Here is an 18,635-nt window from a genome sequence, read left to right on the forward strand (position 1 = left end):
CTTCAAGCAGAGGACGCAAAAGACAAGCAGGGTGTCCCTGCTTGTCTTCTGCATCCAGCTGTTCCCCACTCGCAGCGCCCGGCTGTTATACAGCAGAGCGCTCCGAGTGGGGTATAGAGAACACAGCTAGACCACTCTGTTCTTCATACGCAGCCTGTCATCAGGGAGCGAGATACAGCTCAAACGATAGTATCAGCTGTATTCTGCTGTGAATTCCTGATAATTGATCGCTGATCCTTCAGCATGCTGAAAGATCAGCGACGGCTTAACGAAAACTGCAGGATGTCAGTGCAGTTACAGACAAAGATTATCGCTCAGACTGCTGTGAGCAGTTTTTGAGCGAAAATCGTTGTCTAAAAGGGCCTTTAGGCAAGATTCATTTTAAATTCAGGAACCAAAAACACGCATATTTCAGCTCCATGTTTGCGTCTGTAATACAGAAGGGCATCCCATCCTGACCCAAACTCCAAGCTTCATAGGAATGTATGATGCTCGCAACTTGGGTGAGAAGACCCACATTCAGGCATGCACTTCCATATTGCAGATACAAACATGGAGCGGATATACGCAAGTCAGTTCCTGGTCAAGTGGGTAGTATGTGTAGCACTGCTGATTGAACTTTAGATGTGTTGCTGATGATTAGTTTCTGAGAATGTTTAGAACAATTGAGGAGGGAGGACTCATGGGTTATACTGTAGCTGTTCATGTGCTCTTCAAGATTATTTCTCATTACCGTCCTTGATTCTAACGTTAGTCTGTTAATATTCTGCAGAATCTTTGGCAAAGTATATGCTTCATTTACTCCAGCAGCTGAAAGTGTAACTATGAAAATGTATCAAAGCTAAATATACTTATATACATGGATCTGATTGGCAAATTACATCTGACAGAAGGTAAGTATTAAAAAAAAAAAGTCACATTTCCTGCAGCAATTTATCATGTGTGCCACGGCTAATAAACAGGATGTCGGGTTATTTCCTTAGGTGCTTCAGATATATTAAAGCCAGTTTCACATGAGTGTATTGGAATACGTCCATAACTAGTTACAGTGTATGTCAATAGGTATTTGATCTGTATTGCCACTATATTTGCTTTCCTTGGTTTCATTTGCTACTGGGCAAATATACATTCATATTTGCCCAATAGAAAAGATTACCAATAAATGCAAATACAGATCAAACACAAATGATGTACGTACGCATCCATATTTTAATGACTTTCTATAGACTATAATGGGCGTATCTTGATATGGGTGTATCTTCAAGGCAATATGGAGACAAATAGCTCATGCTCCATTTTTAAGATATGGCCCATGTAAATAAAGGTACGTAGATTTACATTAGACTAAAAATAAACTTGTCTGAAAGCAACCTGAAGGAGATAATGTTGGCGGGCCACAAGGCAGCTTTAACAGATGATGATGCAGATGTCACATCTTGGTCAGCCTAAATCTGGATCTGATTGCTCAATCCCTCTGGCAACATCACAAGTGGTCCGAGTTATACCGGCACTGAGGCGATTTCATTTATTAGTTATATGTTTGACTTCTATATACAGTTAGCTTGTATATTTGTTAACAGATGTCAGTGTTTGTGCTCTTATTCTAAAATTAAAAGGACTGTTGTCTATTTTTCTTGCACAGTCTTATCTTTGAAGAAAGCCAAAAAGTCACGCCTGCTTTCACTTCCTAGGAAATAACATTCATTCATCTTATTTGTACTTGTGAAAAATACCAAACTGTGTGCCCTAGCCAAAAAATGCCCCGCTAAACAGTTTGAGACTAAAGCAAAGTGCATACATCCAAGTCATGAAGAAAACATTTAATATTGGCTCTCAGGCATAGAAAGCAGTGTTCAATATTGTATATACAGAATACATCTAAGTAAGTTAATACAAAGGAATAGAGCATTTATTTTCATTCCTTACATACAGTTCATTCAGTTCTAAGAAGTACTGGTACACATATGTATATAATAAGCTTTATATCGGTAAAAGCCCTAATCCATGCTCGCGTACAGTATGAAGCCTTTCTAAAGCCAGCTTCCTGACCCTCCTTGTAGATGCAAGGCTCAACTGTGGCAAAAACATAAATCAAATATTTTCCTTCTGGATCAGTATGGCATCAAGCATAAACTTAATGACGTATTATATTTTTCTTCCTGGCCGCTGATCCCAGGTCATCCTCATTTCTGATTTGTTTGCTGGGTTGGCCAGCCTATAATTTGATGTTAATCCCTCATCTTGTCTGTCACCTAGGTTGACTTCAGCTCACATATCCGCCCATTTAGAGCAGTTACTTTAAAGTGTAGCTTGAATATTTGTGAATGTTGCAGATTCTGTCCTGCATCTTATGACCTATCAAACAGCTTGCTACATTCATGTGATCAGATCCGTGTTGTGCAGTACATGTTTCAGGAGAGATTCCCAAAGAGCGTAACAGCAGAGTTTATATTCCACGCGGGATCCTAAGTTTGCGGGAGCCGCAAGGGAGTTTGCTATAAAACAAAACATCATACTACTTGCAAAAGAATTCAGTTCACAGGTCCAATCTTCAATAAAGCAGCAAATGTCTTCTTATACCTATTGAAAAGAAATAGTTACATTTTCAGCAATTTATGGTGTCGTACAGGTCAATGAGAATACAGATCAATATCTGCTTCAGATGGTCATAATACGGCTACATTAAGCAATCCTATTATGGCTGTAAGACTAGAATTCCCCACACCCACTGCACTGAAACCAGCCTACATGGAGATCCATACAAGAATATACTATACTGCTACCTCAGGTTATCTGGAATTCCACTGGGTCCGCACAGCTGTCATGTTCATGGCCCGTCTTCACTACGATTCTTTAATTTTCTTCTGGGAAGTTACAAAAAACATAAATATTAGAAATAAAACTTGCCGACATAAAGGTATCAACTTGAGTGGACAAGATCAGATGTGTGTATGCACCAGCCTGGATTCAGTGCTTTTCCAATGGGTTTAAGTTAGTGCATTTCCTGTTTCCTCTGTCATTGTAATTGAAACCACATTCAACTAAGGCTAGGTTCACATCTGGATCCAGTGTAAACAACGCTAGAATCACATTTCCAATGTTTCGCTCCATCCAAAAAAAACAGAAAAAACTGAAGTGCTACACCCGGACAGCGCAAATGGACCCCATTGACTAAAAATGGCCTGTTCAGCTTCTTGCATGCGGGGGGGGGGGTAAATTTCCCATATGATTTAGTGCAGTGCTATTATGTCCAGGATGCATCCCAGATCTGTGACAGAGGCTCAGAATGGAGCCTCTGATGCATTGGTAAACCTAGCCGTACAGTGCAGGGATGGTGCTGATTTGTGGCACATACAGGCGTAGCAAAGTTTAACTTGTGTGTGATAACTTCCTTCAACAAGTTTTCTTATGCCAGTAAAGGGGTTTTCCGTGGAAATACTATTGCTGCCCTATCCTCAGGATAGGTCATTAATAGTTGATCGGCCGGGGTCGGCCACTTGGGACCCTGACCAATCAGCTGAGTGGGCGCATGCTGTCAGCGCCACAATAACAGAGGTTGGAGTCGAAGTTTCTGTGCCAACCTCTCTATAGTGGCCGTCCCTTGTAACTGCAAGCACAGCTCTCATTGATTTCAATAAGAGCCGTGCCTGCACTTGCAAGCATCGGCTACTACATGGGAGGTTGACGCGGAGACTTCTGCTCCGACCTCTGTTATTGCGGCGCTGACAGCATGCACCCGCTCAGCGAATCGGTCGGAGTCCCGGGTGGCGGACCACGGCCGATCAACTATTGATGACCTATCCTGTTGATAGATCATCAATAGTATTTCCACGGAAAACCCCTTTACATAAAACTACTTTTCTCTTCTTGAAAAAAAAACATTGTAAAGCAGTTAAGAGTAAAGAAACGGTGGCACAGAAAGTAATCATAACTACTTAAATCTACTATATCTGCATGATTGATACGAAAATCTAGTCAATCAGCTAAGTAACGCCAGTTAGGGGGCAGTGTATTACGGAAGTGCATGTACGGATTACAGAAGTAGTACAGTACAAGCAGCACCCCTAAAGCGATACCAGAATCATGCACTAATGCTAGCACTGTGCTATGATGTAGAGGTATAATTAGCTCAAACCTGTTAAACAGATTACACATGTGATATGTAGAAATAATAAAATGCTTTAGTTGAAGGTGTTGATGTTCCTGCCAAGTTGATGCATCCTGTGTCCAAATCGACTTCCTTTAGTTTATTATAAGAATGAAAGTCACAAACAACTAACACTTCTTACAAAAATTCTGGCCATGCTGGAATATTTGGCATAGCCACGGGATTGCTGCAACTCTCTTCAACTGAAGATGTGGTGTGATTTTGATTTTAATGCAATTCACATGTTAGGCCACCTGCAGACGAGCGGGTCGGATCCGGTGGCGAGAATTCTCGCCGTGGGACCCGACCCGAGCGCCTGCAGAGACGAGCGCGTACTCACCCGCTCCCGGCGGCCCCGGCTCTTTCATGTGCCGGCTGCTGGGCAGCCGGGTGAGTGACGTATCTGTGCGAGGCTCTGCGAGCCCCGCACAAAAATAGGACATGCCGCGGTTTGTTTGCCGCACGACATTTCGCGCGGCCAGACCGCGGCCGTCTGCATAGGAGTGCGTATTGTAATGCACTCCTATGCAGGCTTTGAGCAGCGGAAATCCCGCCCGTGTGCAGGCGGCCTAACAGTGTGCTGCTTTATAACGCTAGCCAAATTAGTAAATTGTCTTACCTGCAACAATAAACAACAAATCCCAAAAATATCAGGCCCAAGAAAGACCCTAAAACCAAGAAGTTAATTAAAAAGTTGTTTTGGGGTTCTGTTTCCACACTAGCCAAGAGGATTTCTTCACAGCGCTCGCCTGTATAGTTGTCAATACATCTGCAAAAGATAAAAGCAATTCTAGTTATTAAAGGGACATTTCCATCTTAAAGGAGTTATCCAGTTCTTTAAAGATTGCCTTCCTATCTTAAAGAAAGTCCAACAAATTTAATCAGCAGGAGTCAAACTCTTTGCACCCTCATTGATCAGATCAAAAGAGGCTGTGGTGTTGTACTGTTTACAGCTGTGCCTGGTATTACATTTTACTACAGATTTGTCCTATTCAAATGAATGGGCTTGAGATGCAATACCAAAAACGTACACTACTAAATGTACACTGCTGTGCTTGGTTACAAAAACGCATCACAGACAGCCCTTTAAACTGCTGTTCAGTGGCAGTGGGTTGAACCCCCACCAGTCTATTGATGGCCCATCTTTAAAGAGTTGGATAGACCCTTTTAAACAAAGATAGGTGGATGTCTCACCTCTAGACAGAAACACACTAGCTCTACGAAGTAAGTTATCCTCATCAGTATTTCTACTTGTCTTGCATTATCCAAATTGCAAAAGAGCGCGGGATCCTTTTCTGCTTTGTTTCACTGTCACCTCTAGACAGAAGTGGGGTCTCCTGACTATTTTATTTTTATGCCCATATTAGCCAAGGGTCCCACCAATTCATAGTAGCTGCATCTCTGTTGAATACAGTGAAGAGGTGGCCATACTTGCACACGGATCTCTCCATGCTAAATGGGAGTTACAGAAAACCAAGTGCTGCTAACATTAAATATAATGGGTAAGTAAGTGCTGAGAATTGTTGAAACTACATGGCATACGCTACATACTATATAAAGAATGCCAGCCTATTCTTCCTTTATTGACTAATAGATAAACCATATACTCATCCATCATAGTGGCATATATGGTACTGAAGCACTATTTGTAGAATTATGGCATCAGATAAGTGACAGCTGTAAAGATTGAATTTAGAAATTAAGGAACACATAAAATTCGACTTACCTGCAGAGTTGCTTGGGACCTATGCTGTAACATATGCCTCCATTCAAACAGAAAGTTTTCTGTCCTTTCTCTGCACAGGGTTCTCCATGACCTAAAAAATAAGGTGGATGCAGTGTTGAGAATTATAGAATCCCATTCACCATGAAGAGTAGGAGGCCCACTGCATCGCTGCTGCTCAGATAATCTAACAATATTATCAAAATCCCCCACACAGTGGAATTACAGCCAGGTTCAGAAAGTGGATTGTATTGTGTGCACCCCTTCATGTAAGAGAATAACTCCTGCCATTCTTGTGTTCTTCTGAACCCATTGACGTGTCCCTGTTGCTGCCCTGGCGTGTATGCCTCCATTTGTACTGCACACTTGTTCTACAGATTGCCAATTATGTCAATGATGGTGAACACCAGAAGATACAGTTCCTGACAACCAACTTGCAGGAGGAGGAATTTGTCATCAGAGCAGATGCGCACACTGCTTGAAGTTTGGGCAAAATGATGGCACGGAGCACTGTGCTGTGGTTTTGCTGTATAGAAAGGACCAATAGGAGGGTTTATTAAGATGTAGAAAGAACAACTGCAGGAGAGTGTGGCAGTGACCACGTACAGTGCCAGAGGGACCTGCTGTGTGAGGTGCTGAGCACAGCTGCCATGAGACAAGCTACTGGCCTGGTGGCATAGAGGGAGAGGCATTGAGAACTATTGTGTACAGCATGGGCTGTGAGAGCATAATCCCAGACTCAGACTTGATATGTAGACAGAGAGACGGGCAGTCCTCAGGCCTACTGACGGGCCTATATAATAATAATAATTTTTATTTGTATAGCGCCAACTTAATCCGCAGCGCATTCAAGCATGGAAGAAATGCAAACAATTACATAAGAAATCGGTAGCCAATGCAGCAACTGGCATAGTGTAGAGGTGTCTGACTAACAGCTGGATAGAAAAATTAGCCTAGCTGATGCATTTAGTATGCATTGGAGTGAAGCAAGTTCGATGCAGGGGAGGCCGATAAATAGCGAGTTGCAGTAGTCAAGTCGACAGTGGATGAGAGTGACCACGAGTGTCTCTAGCGTGTCTGTGGTGAAGAACGCACATATTTTAGCAATATTTCTAAGGTGCATGTTTGGGCCAGAGATTGGATGTGGGGGGTAAAGGAGAGGTCAGAGTCCAATGTGACCCCAAGGCAGCGGGCATGCTGTCTGGGGGTTATGATGGTGCCAGACACTGGAATGGAGATGTTATGGGGAGGTGGGTTGGAAGGCAGAGAGACGAGAAAGTCAGTTTTAGAGAGGTTAAGTTTGAGAAAAAGGGAGAACATAGTATTAGAGACAGCGGACAGACAGTCGGTGATATTTTGGAGGAATGGTTCAGAGATGTCACGGGAAGAGGTGTATAGTTGGGTGTTGTCAGCATAGAGATGGCATTGGACGCCGAATTTGTGGATGGCTTGTCCAATTAGGGCTATATAGATAGATAAGAGAAGGGGACCAAAGCCCGAGCCCTGGGGTACCCCGACAGCGAGAGGAAGTGGAGAGGAAATAGTGCCAGCTGGAGGTGATCAAGAACCCAATGTAGGGCTCGAAACAAGTTCTCTGCCTTCCTGTATTTTATGGCACGTTAACTGAATAAAGCAGGACACTTTCTTTCAAAGGTAATTGAGTACCCTATTTCCTTGGATTTATACCAGCTAAGGAGACACTGAAAGAGCGGTCCAAGAGGTAGGAGGAGAACCTGGAGAGAGCTGTGTCATTTAGACCAATAGAGCAGAGCATAGTGAGAAGGAGGTCATGGTCGACAGTGTCAAATGCAGCAGAGAGTTAAAGGAGGATTAGTAGGGAGTATGCCGTCATCAGGTCATTTGATACTTTTGTGAGGGCAGTTTCGGTCGAGTGTAGAGAGGGGAAACCAGATTGGAGGGGGTCAAGGAGTGAGTTGTCAGAGAGAAAGCTTGTGAGGCAGGAGTAGACCAGGCGTTCTACTAATTTGGAGATGAAGGGGAGGTTTGAGATGGGTAGGTAGTTGGCGGCATCGGTCGGGTCAAGGGTTGGTTTTTTAAGCAGAGGGGATATGATGGAGTGTTTAAATGAGATGGGGAATGTGCCAGAGGTTTGGGAGAGGTGGTAAGGTGAGTAATGAGAGCTGGGGAAAGGGACTAGAGGAGGGGAGATGGTCTCTAGCGCAGATGTTGGGGCGGGTAGCCGAAAGCAGCCTGGAGACTTCTTCCTCTGTCGTTGGTTCTAACATAGAAAGCGAGTAGGTGCTGGATGCAGAGCTGAGGAGACTGGGATCAGGGCTAATCGTGCAGTTTTTGGAGATTTCTTTTCGGGTGTTGTTGATTTTTTTTCTTTCAAATAGGCAGCTAGTTAGGCGAAAGTATGATGCCTACTCCTCTGCCGCGCCTGTCGTCTGATCTGGAGGTGTGGGAGAACTGCAGGCCATCATAGGACAATGCAGCGGGAGAGATAGAATCGAACCGCTGTATCCAGGTTTCGGTGAGGGCGAGCAGGTTAAAGTGTTTGGTGAAGAGGTCATGGATAGTTGGGAGTTTGTTGCACGTCGATTGGGAGTTCCATAGGGCGCATTTAAATGGGGCAGGGGTGGGGCATTTTGGTAGAAAGCAGTAGGGGGTGGCCCTGGGTTGGGGGATATGTCCCCTGCGGCTAGGAGTAGCAGGGTAGCGAGGGTGAGCACGTGGTTAGGTGATTTGTGCGGGTGGATGAGGCGTTTCTTGGCAGTATGGGGAGGTTGGAGGCATCTGAGGAAGTTGAAAAGTGCATGGGAGCCGTGCATGGGTGAGGAGAGGAGGGAGGGGCTGATGTGGATGGAGTGTGTTGGGGCTGGCCGTTGGAAGAAAATATCTTCAAGCTAACAGAATGAGTCAATTGGTGAGGTAAAAAGACATAAAAGCAAGGAGTACCATTCCTCCTCCTACATATCTTGATGTAATGTTCAAGAGTTAACATTGTATTCTGCAAATATTTATCGACCTGTGTTCCAAAGTTAAGTTGCTGTTGCTACCAATTATATTAAGTGGTCCTTTAAAGAAACAACCTTCTGCCTCCTCCTTCCCTTACTGGCTGATAACCTCAATAGAAACGCCCATAGAAGCCTATGGGAGCTGCTGGCAAGAGGAGGAGGGGGAAGGACTTTAGCAGTGCTAACTGCTGCGAACCTCCCTCCCCCTTCCCTTTTCTGACGGCTCTCATAGGCTCTCACTGGAGTCTACGGGAACGGCTGGTGTATTCCCGCAAAAGATAGGACAAGTCCTATGTTTTCTGGCGGCGCATATAGGCGAATGGCTGGAATGTGCACCACATGTACTATCTTTTTCGGTCGGCCAATTTTACGTGCCGGAAAATCACCCATCTGAATGGATGCATTGGAATCCGATGCTTCAGATGATCGCGGTTTTTGGTCGGCATTTTATCGCGGCAAAATACCAACAATAGAATGCTCGTGTAATCATACCCCGGTATTGCAGAACCTACAGTACTGTGTAAGGCAGGTGTGGATAACATGCTGCAAATGGAAAATGCTTTCAAAAATAGGAGTGTTAAATGTTTATTTTTGTCAACTAGCAAAATGCAAAGTGAATGAACAAAAAGCAAAATCTAAACCAAATGAATATTTGATGTGACCGCCCTTTGCTTTCATACAGCTTCTATTCTAGGCACACTTGCACAAAGTCAGGGATTTTGTAGGATTATAGTCATGTGTATGATCAACCAGTTATACCAGATAAGTGATAATGATTGTCATTTTCATATGTAGGTTGAAATACAGTCATTAACTGAAACAGAAACAGCTGTGTAGGAGGCTTATAACTGGATGAGTTAGGCCTCATGTCCATGGGTGGATTTGATTTGCAGAATCCGCACAGGAGATCCACAAATCAAGCCACCCATAGGGATGCATGGGTGTCCGCAAATTAATTAAAGCATGCGTATTTGATTTGCAGACCCTCTGGTCCATAAAACAAATTGCCACATGCTCCATTTCCGCGCGGATCCCGCACTGACAGCTTCCATTGACACTGCAGACATGCTGAGGATCAACGGGAAAGCATGCATGTTTCCGCAGTGCAGAAGAAAGAAGATCCGGACAGGTAAAAACATGTACTTGGCTGCGGGCACGGACCTGCCCGTGGATATGAGGCCTCAAGCATAAGCATCATATGTTGAGTAGCTGTGTAAATGAAGTACCCTGGGATCAGTAGGCCAAGGTAAGGCATTGTTGACTAAGCAGATGCCAGGGCATTTAAGAAAATAAGATATGGGAGGTAAACAGGCCTATTTACTACTGCAAAGCAATGTGGTACAAAAAAATGTGGGCCTAAACCAGCAACAATAAAGCTACCAGTCTAATGGGAAATAGACACCATCATAACGAGACAGTAGGACAATATCAATGAACAGTGTCAGAAGTAAGAGAATGGTGATAGGTGCAAACACAGGGGTTTTAAAGGCGGAGGTTAATATTTTTTAATATGAAGCCATGTGTCTAACCCCAGTCCCCTTTGTGACCCCACACAATAATAGTGCCACTTTACAGCACTTCTGCCTCCCACAACATAAATACAGCACCAGAACCAAACTTAAAACATAAATAAGGCACCAAAGACACAGCTTCAGGCAACTCTCACAAATGCAATCGGCAAAACGCCACGATTTCGATCACTGCATTTTGACGCGATTTTACTTTCATTTTCGGACGCAGATTCCTGCCTTCGACAGTGGGTTTTAGCGCACCCCATCATTGTGATGGGTGATAAGGTGTGCCAAACGCTGAAAAATAGAGCAGACAACGACCGAAAATCACAGCGAGCGCATGTCTGCGAGGCCCCGTTGAAATCAATGGGAGCGTTGTACCGCGATTGCTGTGACATTTAAAATACCACGGGAATCACAGTAAAAAGCGGATGTGTGAGATTGGCCTCAAACTGTGTTTTATAGGTAAAAGCTGAGTAGCAGTCAGGAGCTGAAGAGACACGTAACTGAGCTCAAGTGCTGCCGGCTAATTCCTCCAAAACATGCAGTTTTAATACTTATTCTGCGTCAGAAACAGTAGAAAATCCCCTTGTGTAAATCCAGGCCAGGCTGGAGAACTAGCTTGACATGTTCATACAAAGACGATTTACAAGGTAGTGTGATATTCTGCATATGAACGTTACTGGGACATTCTGACTGCCATTTAGTCAGTAAATATCTATCAGTCAGTCCGAGTGACCATCTCATGATGGTCATTCCAAGGTCTATGCAAGTGTCTTTTCTGAGAGGGGAACCTAGTAGAAACACCAAGTTATATTGTTACCCGTAAGGTGCATTCACACTCTACTGCTGCCGAAAACATACAAATCCACAGCACATCAATTTATACTGAAGATTCTGACCAAAGTTTTTGCCTCGTTGAATGAGCAGGGTGATACTGTATCTGCAGTGAATCCACAGTACAATCCATGCCACGAAATCTGCTGGAACCCCCCCCCCTCTCCCCAATCTGGCCTTACCAGAAAGTGGTTTCTAATATATGTTGTGTTTCTAGTCCTCACAAAGTTTTTGCTTGCTGCCAGTGAATGGGAACGTTGTTTTCTATATCCAGAGGCTAACAGCCCAGATCTAAAGCCTCTTTAACACGAGCGCTTTATTGCGGCTATCTTGCTATCTGAAGGGTCGGATTCCAATGCATTAGTTCAGATGGGTGATTGGGGCGTAAAATTGGTTGGCCGGAAAAGATAGGACATACGGTGTGCATTCTGGCCGGCCACTTATCTGGTCATATCCTATCTTTTTGCCAGGATAAAAGCTAGTTTCCATAGATTTCTATGGGAGCCTATGAGAGTTATCAGAAAAGGGGAGGGGGAGGGAGGTGGGTGGGAATTTAGCAGCGGCTTGTGTTGGTAAAAACCCACCCTACCCCTTGCCGGCAGCTCCCATAGGCTAGGGAAAGAGGGGGTGGGAGAATTACCATGGCAAGCACTGCTTAAGTCCCTCCCTCTCTCCTCGTCAGCACCTCCCATAGGCTTTTATTGTCGCAATTAGCCAGCAAAGGGGAGGGGGAGGGTTTGACTTTGATTGACTTAGCCGTGGTGCTCAAGAACCAATCACAGCCAGCGCTTCCCGGAGGTGGGGGTTTTCAATTTCCTGACCAGGAAGTGCTGACGTAAAACTACAAGCAAGTCTGCCAGGGACCTGAGGGGACGTGTGGTGGAGCCGGACAGCACCTCTTACATGACTTTTTTTGTTTGTTTTTTTTATGCAGCTTGGGCTTATTTTTGGGGTAGAGCTTAGAATTCAAGCCCCTACACACACACACACACACACACGCACCCTGAAAATCTCAGCAAAAAAAAGCTAAAAAGACTTTGTAGCGACACAAAATCGCGACATCGCTGTGAGAAGATGCAGATATCGTACAGAACACTGATGCGATATCGGTGTAGTTTTCTCGTGGCGATATCGCTGTCGCCTGTGTGAAAGAGGCCTTGAACAGACAGTAAAATACGTTTGAAAAAAATATTAGAATTAACATGTGCAACAAACCAAATATGGCAGGGAGCACAAGTGTACTGTTTCCTAAAAAATATTAGTGTAGGTACATATACGAGCCTAGAAATCAAGTGGTTTAATATAGAAATGATTGGATACAGTTCTATCACCACATGTAACAATCTACAGCGCAGACTGCACTATTTGTTTCCTTTTAGAAGCGGAAATGGAACGGAACAGAAACAAACAAACGTTTCCTTTTTTTGAAAAACAATTAAAATCAATAGGAATAAAAACGGAAATTTATAATTCCATTTTAATTCTGTTTCTCTGCTCCAAAGACAGAACAGAGAACTGGAAATCCCTAACTGGTTTATTGCTGGTGTGAACAAGTCTTAACTTAGTTCCACCTAATCAGTTGCTATTGCCTCCTCTTCCTCTTCTAGTTATCACTTAATAGGTTATTATACTCTCTATTATTACATTCTCAGTTACTCTTCAAACTGGATTGCACTTTACCCCATAGCACGTTACCAGGAGGATGTAGTGTAACACTTTGGTCATGTGTTCTACATTAATATTTTGCTATGTTAAATATTGATGAAATGAATATTTGAAAGATTTTCTACATAATAGAGTGGTAAAACATTTTATATGAGCTGCATTTTCCATTGTTTGCTATATATTGATGTGAAGTATTGTAAATGACAGGTCACCTAGTATTACCTATTGTTTATAGTTGTACTATAACTAGCTGCAATGTCTTGTGACTTCAGGTAGCTGAGTTATGGCAAGTATTACATTACTATTATTAAATCACTACAACCCATCTGACTCTCTGGATTGCTAAATATTGGAAATTCCTGATAGCTCTTGCTCAATGCTGGTATATTCATGCAGACAAAATGTATCCAAGATGTTAATGAAGTTAATGAAGTGTTATATTGATTATGTAACTGGCTAATATAATATAAACATTCTTGTCCAAAACTTCAATTGTTAAATAGTTAAAAAGATCTTCCCAACGAACACATTTATTATCACATATTCACAGGATAGGTGATAAATGTTCAATCACCAGAGGCTTCACTGCTGGGACCCCCACTAGTCACTACAATGAGGACCACAGAGTCTCCCTCACCCATATCACTGCATTGAGAGTTAGCACGTATGTTACCTTTTCATATAAACTCTGGGGGATACAGAAACAGGCAAGTAAGTCGTTGATTTAAAAAGAGAATGCTAGATTCCTGTATAGAACAGTGCAGAGGCTGCGGAATCCTTTTCCATAGATCCCCAAAAGCTGTAGATCTACTTCCAGCAACAAATTCATTCTGAAATGTGTAACACAGCTTGCTGCCTTCCAATAGGTGGCGCTGTAGAGGAATTGTTCCATCTTCCTATTTGCATACATTTCGCAGAGGAGCATGCATGGCCTCATAAGTCTCCTCAAACCTAATAGGTTTTCTCCCTAAGCAAAGGCTATATTCCTCCTGACCTTAAAAGGTTAGACGTTGACTTGCAGAAATGCTGCCTTCCAATAGGTAGTGCTGTAGAGACATAGTTCCACCTTCTCGTTTGCTTAAATTTCCCAGAGGAGCATGGATGGCCTTGTAAATCTGATCAATGATCATTTAGAACTATACATTTCAGAACCTGCCATCACTGTACTATTTGAACTCATTTTTTGCATTGATGGACATGCAGAGAGGTCATCAGCACTAAAATATCAAATATAAAGGTGCAAGCCTCATAGGACATAATCCAATAATTCCATATATTGGAAGATCAAAGCAGTAGTCAAGGTAAAGATCCCAGCATGAGGTAATGTATATGGGAGGTCAAATTCTGTCCGTTTTTTTAGGTAGACTACTGAGGTCTGATATCGCCCTTGCCATCAATGTGAATCCCGTGGATGCAAGGCGGTTTCACGTGAAAATAGCCTCGCATCACTGCGGGGCTAAAGTAATCCCCACCGTGGCTGTCACAGCTGTGGCAGAGGATCGCGGAGTTCTCCCATCGTTTTCAATGGGGTGGCGCTGCTGATAGGAAGATAGGGCATGCTGCGATTTGTTTCCTGCATATTTTCGCATCGCAGTACCGTGCAAAAGGGTTTCCTATTTGTGCGAGATTTGTGTGTCTTGCAATGCACAAATCTCGCACGATTTTCTCGCCAGTGTGAAGGCTCTTATTGTAGGTAAACTACTTTTCCATAACTTGAAAAAATATCTCATTGACACCCATAACTTCCACATTTCCCTGTTCTTGGCTTTAAAGCGAAGGCTGAAATGACTGCTCACAAACAGTAGCATGCTTGTCCATGGCTGGGAATCAGTTTACTTGTGGTGAGTAAGTGGCTAAACACTGCCAAAGTAGATATGCCCCTATTGTAAATATCAGAACAAATACAACAACGGAGGCAGAAAACACCCGACAGTAATATTAAAATATATGCCATCTGATCTTATGACTGGAAGCACTCCGGGGCTTGTGGTATCAGCTTTGCTTTATTTCCCATTGCATCATACAGGAAGCTAGGTATGACATCTGAAGGGAATACTTGCAGCCTCATCAGATTTTCCAGCTTAGCTGTTGCAACACCATTACGTGTGATGGATGTAGAAAGAAGATTTTTAGAAGTTACATCATCCATCTAAATCATATGTATATGAATTAGTGGGGAAATATGGGTGTGGACTGCATATATATATAGTACACGGGAGTATAAACCTTTATCATAGAAGCTGTAATACATCTCAGCATCCTGCTACTATAGCACAACACATCAGGCACTGTGACATGAAGTGCTCTGACCGACCAATATAAAGTAGTCCTTACATTAAGAGCTCTGTTCATCCTTTATCTATTTAAATGATGGAATTATTTTTAGTATTAGCCATAAATTAGCATGTAGTCCCCAGCTCAGGGCTCATTCACATGTGCGTAATACTCAGTGAATAGCGCCCATTGATTTTACTGGGCTCATTCACAGCTGCAGAATTTTCAGGCAGCTTTCGGTCGTGTGAAAAAAGCGCAGCATGATGTATTTTGGTGCATATTATAAACCGTAAAAACTCATCTGAATAAATGGCCGCGCAGCAATACTAAATATTCGCTGCGTATTTATGCAAAATAAATATGATTTCATGCATTTGTTTTACACATGTAAAAAGACAGCTGATTTCGTCCCATGAATACGCAGCGTATTCAAGAACCGAAATATGTTTGTGCCTATGTGAATGCACCCTTAATGTGTTTAACCCCTCCTTTATCATTATACATTGTACACAACACAGGTAATAGTAGGAATAGATCTGGCGCTGTACAAATACAAAACCACATCTATTAGATGAAGTGGCCATATAATGTGGTCATGTATCTCCTGTAGGGATCCATGCCCCTTCAATGTAAGGTAAGGCTTCCCTCACACAGTCGTTTTTGTACAGCGTTTAGCGCTGCGCTAAATGCTGTACAACGCTCCCATTCATTTTCACACAAGCATCAAAAATGAGTATTGATTTTTTTTTTCAATGGAAGCCGTCCGTGTGGACACCACACAAAAATAGTGCATGCTGCTATTTTTCTTCCGTGAGCGGAAAATTGATTTCCACTCTTGTGCAGGAAAAAGCGCTTTTCCATTGCATTCTATTTGCTGATGCCCGCTATGGATTCCACAATGTAAAAATGTCACAGCATCTGGTTGGATTTTAAGCATTATTTTGAAACTGCAGTTTGAGAAATGTAGGCACTATTTATGTACATAATAACCCCATCATTACACCTTATAGTCGAACTCTGTATAATGATGAGCACCGCATCCAGTGATCACAAAGACGCTAGAGTAACATCATGTTTAGAGCACAAGTAGCCGTTTATAGCTTCATAGTGGTATTCACACGGTTCAATTTATATGAGCTGCTAAAATACATCTGCAATATATTAGATATGAATGGGAGGTTAAAGTAGTAATACAATAGATGAGCAAATGGTCTCTTTAGCCTTTGTATATTATGACATTCTATGTTAGTTCCCAACATGGTCCTCAACATGCAGATATATGTCCTCAGTGTGAAGTATAACGTTACCTGTTGTCATATTATGCAGACAGATGATGTGGTCCTGGCTTAGAGACAATATTATGTGGGAGAATCGAGTCTGGAAATATAAAAAATAGATATAATTATTTACAAATACAATCTAAATAACAGTAAACAAAAATATGTTACACTCAATCCTGGTTATGGGCACAAGAATATGTACATGGTGTAAATTGGGGAGTAAATCACAAGCATGTACTTTGTTTTATTCCATTCTCTTTATAAGAAGCACATGGCAGTAGAAGCTGTATGTGTGCTCTTGATCTCAGTAGCGTATTGTAATACAAACCAATGTGGCAATCCACTCAGGCAGATCTACAAATCTTGTGACAAAATGTAACAAATAGGCCCCACACAAAGTGTATAACACGTTGCCACAAGCTTCATACACAGGTGGATTATATGACTCCGCTCAATCCTATGGTGCTGACACATACAAGTGGGCTGTGCTAGTGTGTTTGGTTACTTACAGTATCCTGGCATCTACGGGACAGATAGTAGTGCTGGTTGCAGGTCACTGATCTGTGCACTGTCTGTGCCACCCCATGCAGTCCTCTTATGGATAGGAAGCTTCCTGAGTCCCTCACAGCTGCTCCTCCCCTGGGCTGATCTCTGCCTTTTCCTCTCCTTTTCCACTATCACTACTATTTTTTATTTCCAGTTTATTATTACTACTGTACTGGCTCCCGTCTTATTGCTACTGTCACCTTTGCGGAGCTTTATACTTCTCATCTTCACATTTCCTAAAGACGTATTGCATCATTGGAATGTTGCTGATTGCATAATTTCGCATGTGATATTTTTAGCAGAGAGAATTGATTTTCTCTATGCCTGCTATAAATCCGGTGGCTATAAACTTGGCACAGTTTGTCGGGAAGAGTGTTTTCCTATAACTAAGCATCCGCTGTGGCTGTTAATAAGCAATCCTAAAGCATTTGACATCAGAGGAAAGCAGGAACTGTATTAATGTACTGTATTAATTAAGTGACATTAACTGTATTGAAAGAGTGGAAAATATGAGCTGAAGCGATCGATCTGCAGCAAGGTTTGTATTTAATTCAAGTATTAGCACTTCAAACTCTACATTCTAGAGATTACGCTTTAAAAGTTTACATCTAGTGGAAAACAATATAAATAGAGATGAGCGAACGTGCTCGTTTAGGACAATTACTCGATCGAGCATCGCTTTTTTCAAGTAACTGCCTACTCGGGCGAACAGGGGGGAGCTCTCTCTCTTTCCCGCAACCCTCCGCTCACCCCGGCTCCCTGCCGAATCTTTTTGCCCGATTAGGCAGTTACTCGAAAAAAGCGATGCTTGATCGAGTAATTGCTCTAAACGAGCATGTTCGCTCATCTCTAAATATAAATGTACCTGGAAAATAGAAAGTACTTTTTAAAATAAAACTCTAAATATAAAACCTATTTTATTCATACAACATGTAACATAATGCACAAAAAGATACTTTACTGGAGAGGAACAGTCGGTGCGCAAGAATATCAGGCGCAACTTTAAATTTGTCCGTGTGCAATTAGCCTGTGGGTGCATTTTGATAGGTGAGTGCGATATTAGTCCGAGAAACGCAGCCCAATATTGCAATTGCAAAGATGTCATTTTTATACAAGTGCGCTGCATTTTACGAGAAAAGCCCATCACACTCGCATCGCAGCACTTGTGATTTTCTTCTGTGTGAAAATCGCTTCCGTTGTTCCCTATGCTCCCATAAGGAAGAATGGGCAATGTCACCGAAAAATAGAACATGCTGCAATTTTTCTTTTGCATCGCTTTTTCTCGCAGCGCTTTAAGAGAAAAATCACACATGTAAAGGCCCCCATTAAAAATAATGTTTTTTTCCCATGCATCTTGGAAGGCTGAGAAATCACCCATGTAAATGTACCCTTATAGTAATAGCTATTTCCAAAATGCACATTAGACAGAAATAAGAAAGAATAGATAAAACAAATATGTGGTTGTCATTAGAATGATTGACGTGTCAAGCATTAACTATTCTCCTTTTTATTAACTTGATACTGTTCTAAACGTGAAATAGGTTGAGGTCAACAAACCACAAGAAAGTCAAAAATATCATTCTCAAATAAAGTTAGTAAATGGTATTCTTCTACGGAAATTCGGAAACATCCTCAAAAGCAGGAAAATAACCATAGAGCACAGAGAAAGAATGA

General features: G+C 42.4%; 1 protein-coding gene across 2 annotated transcripts; it reads right to left on the reverse strand.

The window, feature by feature from the left end:
* Positions 1-1,805: 1,805 nt before the first annotated feature.
* Positions 1,806-17,186, reverse strand: NRG4 (neuregulin 4). Of its 2 annotated transcripts, none has more exons than XM_066592249.1 (6): positions 16,925-17,186; positions 16,443-16,512; positions 5,874-5,964; positions 4,767-4,916; positions 2,784-2,864; positions 1,806-2,580 (listed from the first exon to the last, which is right to left on the reverse strand). In XM_066592249.1, the coding sequence occupies exons 2-5, from the start codon at positions 16,450-16,452 to the stop codon at positions 2,828-2,830; spliced, it is 288 nt and encodes a 95-aa protein (XP_066448346.1). In that variant the 5' UTR covers positions 16,453-16,512; positions 16,925-17,186; the 3' UTR covers positions 1,806-2,580; positions 2,784-2,827. The 2 variants fall into 2 exon arrangements, with proteins under 2 accessions (XP_066448346.1, XP_066448347.1); XM_066592250.1 differs by having other exon boundaries at positions 2,781-2,864.
* Positions 17,187-18,635: the final 1,449 nt, after the last annotated feature.

Source organism: Eleutherodactylus coqui, chromosome 2 (assembly GCF_035609145.1).
Source record: "Eleutherodactylus coqui strain aEleCoq1 chromosome 2, aEleCoq1.hap1, whole genome shotgun sequence".
NCBI classification, from domain to species: domain Eukaryota; kingdom Metazoa; phylum Chordata; class Amphibia; order Anura; family Eleutherodactylidae; genus Eleutherodactylus; species Eleutherodactylus coqui.